General features: G+C 43.8%; 1 protein-coding gene across 3 annotated transcripts in view; it reads right to left on the reverse strand.

Annotated features, from left to right (window-relative positions):
* Positions 1–2,696: 2,696 nt before the first annotated feature.
* The window catches only part of LOC116356187 (zinc finger protein DPF3-like), a 57,314-nt gene continuing 44,063 nt past the window's right edge, over positions 2,697–15,947 (reverse strand). For 2 of the 3 annotated variants that reach the window (XM_031800385.1, XM_031800384.1), the window contains 7 exons: positions 13,682–13,754; positions 13,137–13,178; positions 9,928–10,086; positions 8,924–9,052; positions 8,346–8,458; positions 6,965–7,046; positions 2,697–3,096 (listed from right to left, as the gene is read on the reverse strand). In XM_031800385.1, coding sequence (XP_031656245.1) covers positions 3,029–3,096; positions 6,965–7,046; positions 8,346–8,458; positions 8,924–9,052; positions 9,928–10,086; positions 13,137–13,178; positions 13,682–13,754 — 666 coding nt within the window. In that variant the 3' untranslated portion in view covers positions 2,697–3,028. The remainder of the gene's footprint in view (positions 3,097–6,964; positions 7,047–8,345; positions 8,459–8,923; positions 9,053–9,927; positions 10,087–13,136; positions 13,179–13,681; positions 13,755–15,947) is intronic. The other variant, XM_031800386.1, reaches the window with a different exon arrangement.

The following is a 15,947-nucleotide window of genomic DNA, read 5'->3' on the forward strand; positions in this document are numbered from 1 at the left end:
ACGTGGTGGTAGAGCTACGAGGTGTGTATTTTGTGTATGTTCTTGACCATGTAAGTGTGAATGGATTATGTCTGTGTGAATACAGTGCCTTCAGAAAGTATTCACACCCCTTGACTTTGTCCACATTTTTGTTGAGTTACAGCCTGAATTTAAAATGGATTAAATTTAGATTTTGTGTCACTGGCTTACACACAATACCCCATAATTTTAAATGTAACCTTTATTTAACTAGGCAAGTCAGTTAATTAAGAACAAATTCTTATTTACAATGACAGCCTATCCCGGCCAAACCCTAACGACGCCGGGCCAATTATGCACCGCCCTATGGGACTCCCGATCACGGCCGGTTGTGATACAGCCTGGAATGGAACCAGGGTCTGTAGTGACACCTCTAGTACTTAGACGCAGGGCCTTAGACCACTGAACCAGGGTCTGTAGTGACACCTCTAGCACTGAGATGCAGGGCCTTAGACCACTGAACCAGGGTCTGTAGTGACACCTCTAGCACTGAGATGCAGTGCCTTACGCCGCTGAACCAGGGTCTGTAGTGACTCCTCTAGTACTTAGATGCAGGGCCTTAGACCACTGAACCAGGGTCTGTAGTGACACCTCTAGCACTGAGATGCAGTGCCTTACGCCGCTGAACCAGGGTCTGTAGTGACTCCTCTAGTACTTAGATGCAGGGCCTTAGACCACTGAACCAGGGTCTGTAGTGACACCTCTAGCACTGAGATGCAGTGCCTTAGACCGCTGAACCAGGGTCTGTAGTGACACCTCTAGCACTGAGATGCAGTGCCTTAGACCACTGAACCAGGGTCTGTAGTGACACCTCTAGCACTGAGATGCAGTGCCTTAGACCCCTGCGCCACTCGGGAGCCCACTAGTTCATAATGTCAAAGTGGAATTATGTTTTAATGTTTTAAAAATGAAAAGCAGTAATGTCTTGAGTCTATAAGTATTCAACCCCTTTGTTATGGCAAGCCTAAATAAGTTCAGGAGTAAAATATTGCTTAACAAGTCACACAATAAGTTGCATGGACTCGCTCTGTGTGCAATAATATTGTTTAACATAATTTTTTTAATGACGACCTCATACTCCACACGTACAGATAATTGTAAGGTCCCTCAGTCAAGCAGTGAATTTGAAACACAAAGACCAGGGAGGTTGTCCAATGCCTCGCAAAGAAGAGCACCTATTGGTAGTTACACTTTGAATGGTGTATCATTACAGCCTGTCACTACAAAGATACAGGCATTTTTCATTACTCAGTTTCTTACCTTAACTCAGTTGCCGGAGAGGAAGGAAACCGAGCAGGGAATTCACCATGAGGCCAATGGTGACTTTAAAAAAAGTTACAGAGTTTAATGGCTGTGACAGGAGAAAACTGTGGATGGATAAACAACATTGTAGTCACTCCATAATACTAACCTCAATGACAGAGTGAAAAGAACGAAGTCCGTGCAGAATATAAATATTCCAAAACATGCATCCTGTTTGCAACAAGGCACTAAAGTAATACTGCAACAAATGTGTCAAAGAAATGAAATATATGTACTGAATACAAAGCTTTATATTTGGGGCAAATCCAACACAAACACATCACCATTTTCAAGCATGGTGGTGGCTGCATCCTGTTATGGGTATGCTTGTCATCAGCAAAAACTAGGGAGGTTGTTTCTTTTGATAAAAATAAATGGCAAAATCCTAGAGGAAAACCCGGTTCAGTCTTCTTTTTCAGCAGGACTATAAACCTAAAACACAAGGCCAAATATACACTGGAGTTGCATACCAAAACGACATTGAATGTTCCCGTGTGGCTTAAGTTACAGTTTTGACTTAAATCGTCTTGAAATTGTATGGCAAAACTTGAAAATGTTTGTCTAGCAATGATCACCAACCAACTTGAGAGCTTGAATTTTTTTCCTTCTATAATGTGCAAATATTGTACAATCCAGGTGTGTAAAGCTCTTTAAGAGACTTACCCAGAAAGACTCACAGCTGTAATCGCTAAAAAAGGTGATTCTAACATTTATTGACTTAGGGGAGGTTGAATACTTCTGTAATCAAGGTTTTCTTTTTCCTTCTTTTTATTTTTTTTTTACACAAATGTTTGAGTTTTTATTCCACTTTTACATTAGAGAGTAATTTGTGTAGATCGTTGACCAAAAACAAAAACAAACAAAAATGTAAGACAATTAAATGGGGAAAGTCCAGGGGTGTGAATGCTGAATGTTTCTCTCTATGGTCTATGTATATAGCCCTTTACCAGTTTCCTACACCGATCTACAAAATATGAACAACATGTAAACCTTATTGCATGGTAACACATTTTAACAGAGAGCGCCATGGCAGGATCTAGGAACCAGAACTTGGGAAGTGGAGCAGGATTTGCCACCATATTGTGTTGGTTCAATTTACAAACAAAAGCATCCATCCAACAGTCACAATAACCAGAAATGTATAAATAAGACCAGTTTTAAATTAATAACGATTTAGATCATTGTCATGAGGTACTTTTAAGTATCCTAGTAACCACAAACCTGGCTAATATCCATCTGAAATTAAATAATGGCTGCAATGACTCCTCAAAAAATAAAATGATGCTTGAGTAACTGTGACTGAGTAACGCTATTTCAAATATGCAATATGTCTTGGTGCAATATGAAACAACGTCACTGTGACATTTTAACAAGGAGAGGACTGGAAACTGAAATTCAAACAAACAGACATAAATTCTCCTTGTTTCCGGTACATAATGCTTTTTTACCTCAGCACAAACATCTCTAGCGAGCTAACAGTCAGAAGAGACTACATTGTAGAACAGCATAGTGTCAAACACTGTGTAGCAAAGATTACTATTTGACGATTCTCTTTGTGGTGTTTATAACCCACATCATGACATTGTTTCAACTTTAGAGGTAGAGGATAGTACTGAGATAGAAACTGAGAAGCTGAACGAGATGAGACTGAATATGCACCCCTGAGCCTGTAAATCCATTGTGTGTGTGTGTGTGTGTGTTCGAGAAGCTATGGCTCTTCATAGGCTGAGGCCTTGTCCTTCAACAGATCCAAACACAGGTGACAGCTCCAGCTCCCTAGAGAGAGAGAGAGAGAGAAAATGAGAGAGAGAAAAAGGAGAGAGAGAGAAGGAAAGAGAGAGAGAGAGAGAGAGAGAAAGAGAGAGAGAAAGAGAAAGAGAAAGAGAGAGAGAGAGAGAGAGAGAGAGAGAGAGAGAGAGAGAGAGAGAGAGAGAGAGAGAGAGAGAGAGAGAGAGAGAGAGAGAGAGAGAGAGAGAAGGAGAGAGAGAGAGAGAGAAGGAGAGAGAGAGAGGTGATCTTGTTGTTGTGGACTGTGTTATTTCCAGAGGTCTCAGTGATGTCCTGTACCTCTGTATAATGTCTGAAGTTTAAAAACATTGTCCAGGAACTGTCTGTTTCACAAGCCACACTTAAAGTCTCACGGTATACACGTAAATCAAGAGAGATTATCACTGAGCCGCCATGTGTGGTCTGTGGTACGGCCTTACCTTCAGGTCTTTATAATGTAAACTATAACATTCAGTGGTCTTACCTTCCGGAGGCTTGGTCAGTAACTCTACGTAACTCTGTAATATCTAGACCGTAGAGGTCAAAGGTGGAATCCGCAGCAGGGGAAACATCGCCACTGTCTGCCCCATGGCCGTCGTTATTTTTGTTTGGTTGATGAAGCGGAAGTGAAAAGCGTCGCCCAATGTGCGAAAAAATATATATATATTCTGCTGTTTTATCAAACGTGTAATGATGTCAGAGTGAAAAGATAAACTGTGTTTGTTGTTGGCAGTAACTTCTTTCCTGTAGTGATATTGCAGAACGGGCGTGGCAGTTTCACCATTAAGGATTCCATTTTTAGTTTAATTGAATTTATTTAACCCTTATTTTACCAGGTAAGTTGACTGAGAACACATTCTCGTTTACTGCAACGACCGGGGGAATAGTTTCAGGGGAGAGGAGGAGGGGATGAATGAGCCAATTGAGAAGCTTAAAGAGCTTGGTGTTGTAAGTACTCTGTGCTGAGTTATCATATATGTCCTTACCCTAGGAGGGTGTCTGTTATTTATATATTACACAGCAGAACTAATAATAATAATATATACAGTATAACTCAGTAGTCTATAATATATACAGTATAACTCAGTAGTCTATAATATATACAGTATAACTCAGTAGTCTATAATATATACAGTATAACTCAGTAGTCTATAGTATAACCAGTATAACTCAGTAGTCTATAATATATACAGTATAACTCAGTAGTCTATAATATATACAGTATAACTCAGTAGTCTATAATATATACAGTATAACTCAGTAGTCTATAATATATACAGTATAACTCAGTAGTCTATAATATATACAGTATAACTCAGTAGTCTATAGTATAACCAGTATAACTCAGCAGTCTATAATATATACAGTATAACTCAGTAGTCTATAATATATACAGTATAACTCAGTAGTCTATAATATATACAGTATAACTCAGTAGTCTATAATATATACAGTATAACTCAGTAGTCTATAATATATACAGTATAACTCAGTAGTCTATAATATATACAGTATAACTCAGTAGTCTATAATATATACAGTATAACTCAGTAGTCTATAATATATACAGTATAACTCAGTAGTCTATAATATATACAGTATAACTCAGTAGTCTATAATATATACAGTATAACTCAGTAGTCTATAGTATAACCAGTATAACTCAGTAGTCTATAATATATACAGTATAACTCAGCAGTCTATAATATATACAGTATAACTCAGCAGTCTATAATATATACAGTATAACTCAGTAGTCTATAATATATACAGTATAACTCAGTAGTCTATAATATATACAGTATAACTCAGCAGTCTATAGTATAACCAGTATAACTCAGTAGTCTATAATATATACAGTATAACTCAGTAGTCTATAATATATACAGTATAACTCAGCAGTCTATAGTATAACCAGTATAACTCAGTAGTCTATAATATATACAGTATAACTCAGTAGTCTATAATATATACAGTATAACTCAGTAGTCTATAATATATACAGTATAACTCAGTAGTCTATAATATATACAGTATAACTCAGTAGTCTATAATATATACAGTATAACTCAGTAGTCTATAATATATACAGTATAACTCAGTAGTCTATAATATATACAGTATAACTCAGCAGTCTATAATATATACAGTATAACTCAGTAGTCTATAATATATACAGTATAACTCAGTAGTCTATAATATATACAGTATAACTCAGTAGTCTATAATATATACAGTATAACTCAGCAGTCTATAATATACAGTATAACTCAGTAGTCTATAATATATACAGTATAACCTAGTAGTCTATAATATAACCAGTATAACTCAGTAGTCTATAATATATACAGTATAACTCAGCAGTCTATAATATATACAGTATAACTCAGTAGTCTATAATATATACAGTATAACTCAGTAGTCTATAATATATACAGTATAACTCAGTAGTCTATAGTATAACCAGTATAACTCAGTAGTCTATAATATATACAGTATAACTCAGTAGTCTATAGTATAACCAGTATAACTCAGTAGTCTATAGTATAACCAGTATAATTCAGTAGTCTATAATATATACAGTATAACTCAGCAGTCTATAATATATACAGTATAACTCGTAGTCTATAATATATACAGTATAACCTAGTAGTCTATAATATAACCAGTATAACTCAGTAGTCTATAATATATACAGTATAACTCAGTAGTCTATAATATATACAGTATAACTCAGTAGTCTATAATATATACAGTATAACTCAGTAGTCTATAATATATACAGTATAACTCAGTAGTCTATAATATATACAGTATAACTCAGTAGTCTATAGTATAACCAGTATAACTCAGTAGTCTATAATATATACAGTATAACTCAGTAGTCTATAGTATAACCAGTATAACTCAGCAGTCTATAATATATACAGTATAACTCAGTAGTCTATAATATATAGAGTATAACTCAGTAGTCTATAATATATACAGTATAACTCAGTAGTCTATAATATATACAGTATAACTCAGTAGTCTATAATATATACAGTATAACTCAGTAGTCTATAATATATACAGTATAACTCAGCAGTCTATAATATATACAGTATAACTCAGTAGTCTATAGTATAACCAGTATAACTCAGTAGTCTATAATATATACAGTATAACTCAGTAGTCTATAATATAACCAGTATAACTCAGCAGTCTATAATATATACAGTATAACTCAGTAGTCTATAATATAACCAGTATAACTCAGTAGTCTATAATATATACAGTATAACTCAGTAGTCTATAGTATAACCAGTATAACTCAGCAGTCTATAATATATACAGTATAACTCAGTAGTCTATAATATATACAGTATAACTCAGTAGTCTATAATATATACAGTATAACTCAGTAGTCTATAATATATACAGTATAACTCAGTAGTCTATAGTATAACCAGTATAACTCAGTAGTCTATAGTATAACCAGTATAACTCAGCAGTCTATAATATATACAGTATAACTCAGTAGTCTATAATATATACAGTATAACTCAGTAGTCTATAATATATACAGTATAACTCAGTAGTCTATAGTATAACCAGTATAACTCAGTAGTCTATAGTATAACCAGTATAACTCAGCAGTCTATAATATATACAGTATAACTCAGTAGTCTATAATATATACAGTATAACTCAGTAGTCTATAATATATACAGTATAACTCAGTAGTCTATAATATATACAGTATAACTCAGTAGTCTATAATATATACAGTATAACTCAGTAGTCTATAGTATAACCAGTATAACTCAGCAGTCTATAATATATACAGTATAACTCTATAGTCTATAATATATACAGTATAACTCAGTAGTCTTACCTTCAGGAGGTTGGGTCATGGGGGGCTTCAGACAGTACATGTGGTATCCTCTGTCACAGTCGTCACAGAACAACAGCTGGTCCTACAGACACAGAGACAAACACACAATGTTAACTCACTTCTCAAAACAGTAGTAGCAGTGGTAACTGGGACAACGTGGTAACTGAGACAACATGGTAACTGAGACAACGTGGTAACTGAGACAGTGTGGTAACGGAGACAACGTGGTAACTGGTAACTAAGACAACGTGGTAACTAGGACAACGTGGTAACTAGGACAACGTGGTAACTGGGACAACATGGTAACTGAGACAACGTGGTAACTGGGACAGCGTGGTAACTGAGACAACGTGGTAACTGAGACAACGTGGTAACTGAGACAACGTGGTAACTGATACAACGTGGTAACTGGGACAACGTGGTAACTGACACAACGTGGTAACTAAGACAACGTGGTAACTGGGACAACGTGGTAACTGGTAACTGACACACGTGGTAACTGGTAACAGACACAACCTGGTAACTAAGACAACGTGGTAACTGACACAACGTGGTAACTGAGACAACATGGTAACTGGTAACAGACACAACGTGGTAACTGAGACAACGTGGTAACTGACACAACGTGGTAACTGAGACAACGTGGTAACTAAGACAACGTGGTAACTGACACAACGTGGTAACTGGGACAACGTGGTAACTGAGACAACGTGGTAACTGAGACAACATGGTAACTGGTAACAGACACAACGTGGTAACAAAGACAACGTGGTCACTGAGACGTGGTAACTGACACAATGTGGTAACTGAGACAACGTGGTAACTGACACAATGTGGTAACTGACACAACGTGGTAACTGACACAACGTGGTAACTGAGACAACGTGGTAACTGAGACAACGTGGTAACTGAGACAACGTGGTAACTAAGACAACGTGGTAACTGGGACAACGTGGTAACTGACACAATGTGGTAACTGACACAACGTGGTAACTGACACAACGTGGTAACTGACACAATGTGGTAACTGAGACAACGTGGTAACTGACACAATGTGGTAACTGACACAACGTGGTAACTGAGACAACGTGGTAACTAAGACAACGTGGTAACTAAGACAACGTCGTAACTGACACAAAGTGGTAACTGACACAACGTGGTAACTGACACAATGTTAAATCCCTTCCACTGTGAATTTACAGAAATGCCTTTCAAGACAATAGTATCCCACTGAGCTAAAGCCTAAAAGGCTAGGTAGTTGTAGGAGATAACAAGAGTCTTCAGTCTAAAGGAATTTTCTGGGCCCAAATGAAGGAGTTTCAGAGTAGGCACTTTTTGAATACCGGCCCGAGGTCTAGAAACTGTTATTCCAAGCACTTACGTCGTTCTCTGAGGTGCCACAGAGGCTGCAGGACTTGCACTCAATGCACTGCCACAGGTAGGTCTTCACCGCCATCATCATGTTGTCTGTGAACTGCAGACAGGTAGGGTGGCCTAGGGAGGGAGGGAGGGAGGGAGGGAGGGAGGGAGGGAGGGAGGGAGGGAGGGAGGGAGGGAGGGAGGGAGGGAGGGAGGGAGGGAGGGAGGGAAGGAAGGAGGGAAGGAAGGAGGGAAGGAAGGAGGGAAGGAAGGAGGGAAGGAAGGAAGGAGGGAAGGAAGGAGGGAAGGAGGGAGGATGCCTCATTTAGAGAGAGAGAGACAGTCTTAGTGCAGTCTATAGTGCAGTCTATAGTGCAGTCGATAGTGTAGTCTTAGTGCAGTCTATAGTGTAGTCTATAGTGTAGTCTTAGTGTAGTCTATAGTACAGTCTATAGTGCAGTCTATAGTACAGTCTATAGTACAGTCTATAGTGCAGTCTATAGTGCAGTCTATAGTGCAGTCGATAGTGTAGTCTTAGTGCAGTCTGTAGTGCAGTCTATAGGACGGTCTATAGTGCAGTCTGTAGTGCAGTCTACTCACCGGAGCGGCCGCAGTCAGAGCAGGACACCAGCTCCTCAGCCTGGCCAGTCTTCCTGTTAGAGTCAGAGTCTCCCAGACAGAAGTCACAGTAGTCGTTAGGGATGATGGAGCCATCTGCCGCCCTCTGAGCTGTGGAGGGGGAAGACAGGTGTGAGAGAAGAAGTCGCCCGGGTGCCAGTCTGTTTCTTCTCCTTGACTTGATAATGACACCCGGGTGCCAGTCTGTTTCTTCTCCTTGACTTGATAATGACACCGGGGTGCCAGTCTGTTTCTTCTCGACTTGATAATGACACCGGGGTGCCAATCTGTTTCTTCTCCTTGACTTGATAATGACACCGGGGTGCCAGTCTGTTTCTTCTCCTTGACTTGATAATGACACCGGGGTGCCAGTCTGTTTCTTCTCCTTGACTTGATAATGACACCGGGGTGCCAGTCTGTTTCTTCTCCTTGACTTGATAATGACACCGGGGTGCCAGTCTGTTTCTTCTCCTTGACTTGATAATGGACACCGGGGTGCCAGTCTGTTTCTTCTCCTTGACTTGATAATGGACACCGGGGTGCCAGTCTGTTTCTTCTCCTTGACTTGATAATGGACACCGGGGTGCCAGTCTGTTTCTTCTTCTTGACTTGATAATGACACCGGGGTGCCAGTCTGTTTCTTCTCCTTGACTTGATAATGGACACCGGGGTGCCAGTCTGTTTCTTCTCCTTGACTTGATAATGACATTAACGGAGTTGGCAAGAACGTAAATCGAGAGGAAGACGCTCGGGGAGGAAGTCCTAAAGATGCTATTTGAGGCGGAATCCCAAAAGCTACAGTGTTAATCATTACCCATAATGCAGTCCTATTGTGACCCTGACTGTGTTGTTCAGTTTAGTCCACAGAGGACTAGCAACACACATACAGTAAGATGTAAGAGCTGTTATAAGATGTTTTAATCACCAACTTTTAGAACTCTGAACTACCACTAGTTTAAGACCCAGATCACACAGTCGTCTCTTACGTTTGTGGTTGTCGGGGTCTGGGTCTGGTCGGTGTGGTGGTGGGGTCGGTGGCATCTCTTCCTCCCTCTCCTCCCTCTCCTCCCCCTCCTCCTCCGCCAGGTGTGTGTGTGCGTAGTGGTAGCTCAGACCTGGACGGTTCTTATAGCGCTTCCCACAGACTGTAGGACCACAGAAGCATTAGAATACATTAGAACCACAGAACACAGAAGCATTAGAATACATTAGAACCACAGAACACAGAAGCATTAGAATACATTAGAACCCCAGAACACAGAAGCATTAGAATACATTAGAACCACAACACGCCCCAGCTCTCAAGGCAAAGGACCAACCGTTTACACAGTACTAAATGTTATGTTGAACAGGGCTTTTTCTTTCAAAAAGACATCTGAGGGCATTGAGACTTCTAATTGTCTAACTAACAACAACACTAGAGAAGTCATTTACCAGTACATTCCTGCTAGGACACTAGCCTATAATAACGTCTCAATGAATGTCCACTCTGGGAAGAGACACAGCAGTAGTACTCCAACACATCCTGTAGCCATCGTAGAAGAAACGATGTGGGGTAAAAAGTGAACACTCTGAGGAACACTCTGTTGAGCATGTTGTTGTTTTTTTAGCACAGGTTAGGTTTGTTTGGTAACATCGCAGTGACAGCAGGTTAGGTTGTCAGTGACAACAAGTTAGGTTGTCAGTGACAGCAGGTTAGGTTGTCAGGACAGCAGGTTAGGTTGTCAGTGACAGCAGGTTAGGTTGTCAGTGACAGCAGGTTAGGTTTGTTTGGTAACATCGCAGTGACAGGAGGTTAGGTTGTCAGTGACAGCAGGTTAGGTTGTCAGTGACAGCAGGTTAGGTTGTCTGCGATTCCCAGAAACCCGCAGTGACAGCATTGTTACAACGCTGCAGAAACATGCGTTAGCTCAGCTGATGCCTTAAGATCACACTCCCCCAGCAACTTGATAACAAACCAACAGATAACTGTAGAGTTATGTTAGTACCATGCAAGCTTGCTTTGGTCTTGGAAATTAAGCATCTATGCTTATGCAAATACAAAGCACAATAGCGATAACTATTGGTTTAGCTCAAACGTAGCATGGAAGCCAGACGCCTTTATTCTTTAGCCAATCCTATTGTTAGTCAAAGTAGAAAGAAAAACAAAAAGCCAAGCAGGGTCGCATTCAGGACGGTGCAACACAGAAATCGACTGTATAGAGCTGACATTATTCCCTATTCTATATGACTTCATATCTGTTCTACTAAATATATTTCTATCTGGATGTCCTGTAACGTTGTACCCATCTGAACGCGAGCCAGGCTAGCTCAACCCAACCCCAGTAGCAGCAGCCTCAGTAGCAGAAGCCCCAGTAGCAGCAGCCCCAGTAGCAGCAGCCCCAGCAGCAGCCCCAGTAGCAGCAGCCCCAGCAGCAGCCCCAGTAGCAACACCAGTAGCAGCCCCACCAGCAGCCCCACCAGCAGCACCAGTAGCAGCCCCACCAGCAGCCCCACCAGCAGCAGCCCCAGTAGCAGCCCCACCAGCAGCCCCACCAGCAGCAGCCCCAGTAGGAGCCCCAGCAGCAGCCCCAGTAGCAGCCCCAGCAGCACCACCAGCAGCAGCCCCAGTAGCAGCAGCCCCAGTAGCAGCAGCCCCAGTAGCAGCACCAGTAGCAGCCCCAGTAGCAGCAGCACCAGTAGCAGCCCCAGTAGCAGCAGCACCAGTAGCAGCCCCAGTAGCAGCAGCCCAGTAGCAGCGGCACCAGCAACAGCACCAGTAGCAGCCCCAGTAGCAGCAGCACCAGTAGCAGCACCAGTAGCAGCAGCCCAGTAGCAGCCCCAGTAGCAGCCCCAGGAGCAGCCCCAGTAGCAGCCCCAGTAGCAGCCCCAGGAGCAGCCCCAGGAGCAGCAGCCCCAGTAGCAGCACCAGTAGCAGCAGCCCCAGTAGCAGCCCCAGTCGCAGCAGCCCCAGTAGCAGCACCAGTAGTAGCAGCCCCAGTAGCAGCACCAGTAGTAGCAGCCCCAGTAGCAGCAGCCCCAGCAGCAGCAGCCCCATTAGCAGCAGCACCAGTAGCAGCAGCCCCAGTAGCAGCCCCAGTAGCAGCACCAGTAGCAGCAGCCCCAGTAGCAGCAGCACCAGTAGCAGCAGCCCCAGTAGCAGCACCAGCAGCAGCCCCAGTAGCAGCAGCCCCAGTAGCAGCAGCCCCAGTAGCAGCCCCAGTAGCAGCCCCAGCAGCAGCCCCAGTAGTAACACCAGTAGCAGCAGCCCCAGTAGCAGCCCCAGTAGCAGCACCAGTAGCAGCAGCCCCAGTAGCAGCAGCCGCAGTAGTAGCAGCAGCCCCAGTAGCAGCAGCCCCAGTAGTAGCAGCCCCAGTAGTAGCAGCAGCCCCAGTAGCAGCAGCCCCAGTAGCAGCAGCCCCAGTAGCAGCAGCCCCAGTAGCAGCCCCAGTAGCAGCCCCAGTAGCAGCACCAGTACCAGTAGCAGCCCCAGTAGCAGCCCCAGTAGCAGCCACAGTAGCAGCCCCAGCAGCAGCCCCAGTAGCAGTACCAGTAGCCCCTGATCTTTTCGTCAGAGAAGCCAGACAGAGAAAAGATAGCGTATACAGTTTACCTATATATATCCATATACCTGAGTCAGCAGTTTACCTATATATATACATATACCTGAGTCAGCAGTTTACCTATATATATCCATATACCTGAGTCAGCAGTTTACCTATATATATACATATACCTGAGTCAGCAGTTTACCTATATATATACATATACCTGAGTCAGCAGTTTACCTATATATATATACAGTTTACCTATATATATATAGATATACCTGAGTCAGCAGTTTACCTATATATATACATATACCTGAGTCAGCAGTTTACCTATATATATATACATATACCTGAGTCAGCAGTTTACCTATATATATCCATATACCTGAGTCAGCAGTTTACCTATATATATACATATACCTGAGTCAGCAGTTTACCTATATATATCCATATACCTGAGTCAGCAGTTTACCTATATATATACATATACCTGAGTCAGCAGTTTACCTATATATATACATATACCTGAGTCAGCAGTTTACCTATATATATCCATATACCTGAGTCAGCAGTTTACCTATATATATACATATACCTGAGTCAGCAGTTTACCTATATATATCCATATACCTGAGTCAGCAGTTTACCTATATATATACATATACCTGAGTCAGCAGTTTTTGAGTTATGCTTTTGTTTGTATCTGTCTGGAAGGAACAGAGGAGACAGAAAAGCAAATGAGAGAAAAAGAAAAGAAATGAGAGTGAGTTTCATTCAAAGAGGCTATAATATCTAATGACATGAGCACCAGTTTCTCTGATGTTTTTCTATAAGTAGAAGTAGCATGCTATGCTAACGTCCGACATGCTAGCTGGACTATCCACATACTCGGCTATCTCCATTCTAGAGGGAGGGAAAGAGGGTTGCTCTCGTCCCGAAGAAAGCCAAATAAGGTTAATGATCTGAAACTATCTTAGGCAGCTGTTAATGTCAAGATACAGACACACCATCACCTTTAGATAAGTACAAAAATATATAGAATATTGAGACTTAACAAACAAACCAAACCAAATGTACTCAAACTGTGTCGACATAGGAATATTCAGATAAGCTTCTCAGGTCAGGTGTCCTTAATGTTATTAACGTAACAATGTTTTTCACTGTGTTACAGAAATATAGGAGACATCTGGGAGTTTGCTGTTTGTCTTACTGTCACAGACGTAAGGTTTATCCACGTCGTCGTTGGACACAGCCTCCGCCCTCCTGCGGCTGGATCCTCGGCCCTGTGGAGAGAGAAGAACAGGAACCTTCACGGTAGGAACACTCCCTCTTTCCCGCATTCTTTCATCCTTTTCACACGGCGACAGATTCTCTAAGAGGTCACGTGAGAATGTGAGAATGTGAGAATGTGACAATGTGAGAATGCGAGAATGCGAGAATGTGAGAATGCCCTCGACCTCTTTAATCATGTGAACTTGCTACGTCTCGAACGCTGCATCTGGAGGTAACACAGGACACTGGTCCCCCTCAGAGCAGGACACTGGTCCCCCTCAGAGCAGGACACTGGTCCCCCTCAGAGCAGGACACTGGTCCCCCCTCAGAGCAGGACACTGGTCCCCCCTCAGAGCAGGACACTGGTCCCCCCTCAGAGCAGGACACTGGTCCCCCCTCAGAGCAGGACACTGGTCCCCCTCAGAGCAGGACACTGGTCCCCCTCAGAGCAGGACACTGGTCCCCTCTCAGAACAGGACACTGGTCCCCCTCAGGAGCAGGACACTGGTCCCCTCTCAGAACAGGACACTGGTCCCCTCTCAGAACAGGACAGTTACCCCCCTCAGAGCAAGACAGTTACCCCCCTCAGAGCAGGACACTGGTCCCCTCTCAGAACAGGACAGTTACCCCCTCAGAGCAGGACAGTTACCCCCCTCAGAGCAGGACACTGGTCCCCTCTCAGAACAGGACAGTTACCCCCCTCAGAGCAGGACAGTGGTCCCCCTCAGAGCAGGACACTGGTCCCCCTCAGAGCAGGACACTGGTCCCCCTCAGAGCAGGACAGTTACCCCCCTCAGAGCAGGACACTGGTCCACCTCAGAGCAGGACACTGGTCCCCCTCAGAGCAGGACACTGGTCCCCTCTCAGAGCAGGACACTGGTCCCCCTCAGAGCAGGACACTGGTTCCCCTCAGAGCAGGACACTGGTCCCCTCTCAGAGCAGGACACTGGTCCCCCTCAGAACAGGACAGTTACCCCCCTCAGAGCAGGACAGTTACCCCCCTCAGAGCAGGACACTGGTCCCCTCTCAGAACAGGACAGTTACCCCCCTCAGAGCAGGACACTGGTCCCCTCTCAGAACAGGACACTGGTCCCCTCTCAGAACAGGACAGTTACCCCCCTCAGAGCAGGACACTGGTCCCTCTCAGAACAGGACACTGGTCCCCCTCAGAGCAGGACACTGGTCCCCCTCAGAGCAGGACACCGGTCCCCCTCAGAACAGGACACTGGTCCCCCTCAGAACAGGACACTGGTCCCCCTCAGAACAGGACACTGGTCCCCTCTCAGAACAGGACACTGGTCCCTCTCAGAACAGGACACTGGTCCCCTCTCAGAACAGGACACTGGTCCCCTCTCAGAACAGGACACTGGTCCCCTCTCAGAACAGGACACTGGTCCCCTCTCAGAACAGGACACTGGTCCCCCTCAGAACAGGACACTGGTCCCCCTCAGAGCAGGACACTGGTCCCCTCTCAGAACAGGACACTGGTCCCCTCTCAGAACAGGACACTGGTCCCCTCTCAGAGCAGGACACTGGTCCCCTCTCAGAACAGGACAGTTACCACCCCTCAGAGCAGGACACTGGTCCCCCTCAGAACAGGACACTGGTCCCCCTCAGAACAGGACACTGGTCCCCTCTCAGAACAGGACACTGGTCCCTCTCAGAACAGGACACTGGTCCCCTCTCAGAACAGGACACTGGTCCCCTCTCAGAACAGGACACTGGTCCCCTCTCAGAACAGGACACTGGTCCCCTCTCAGAACAGGACACTGGTCCCCTCTCAGAACAGGACACTGGTCCCCCTCAGAACAGGACACTGGTCCCCCTCAGAGCAGGACACTGGTCCCCTCTCAGAACAGGACACTGGTCCCCTCTCAGAACAGGACACTGGTCCCCTCTCAGAACAGGACACTGGTCCCCTCTCAGAGCAGGACACTGGTCCCCTCTCAGAACAGGACAGTTACCACCCCTCAGAGCAGGACACTGGTCCCTCTCAGAACAGGACAGTTACCCCCCTCAGAACAGGACAGTTACCCCCCTCAGAACAGGACAGGTACCCCCCTCAGAACAGGACAGTTACCCCCCTCAGAACAGGACAGTTACCCCCCTCAGAGCAGGACAGTTACCCCCCCTTAGAACAGGACATTGTGAACAGAATTGTCTCATTCAGCACAACACTCCTACAGTATAAATGGCAATAGCGG

This window comes from Oncorhynchus kisutch, linkage group LG21 (genome assembly GCF_002021735.2).
Source record: "Oncorhynchus kisutch isolate 150728-3 linkage group LG21, Okis_V2, whole genome shotgun sequence".
Classification (NCBI taxonomy): Eukaryota; Metazoa; Chordata; class Actinopteri; order Salmoniformes; family Salmonidae; genus Oncorhynchus; species Oncorhynchus kisutch.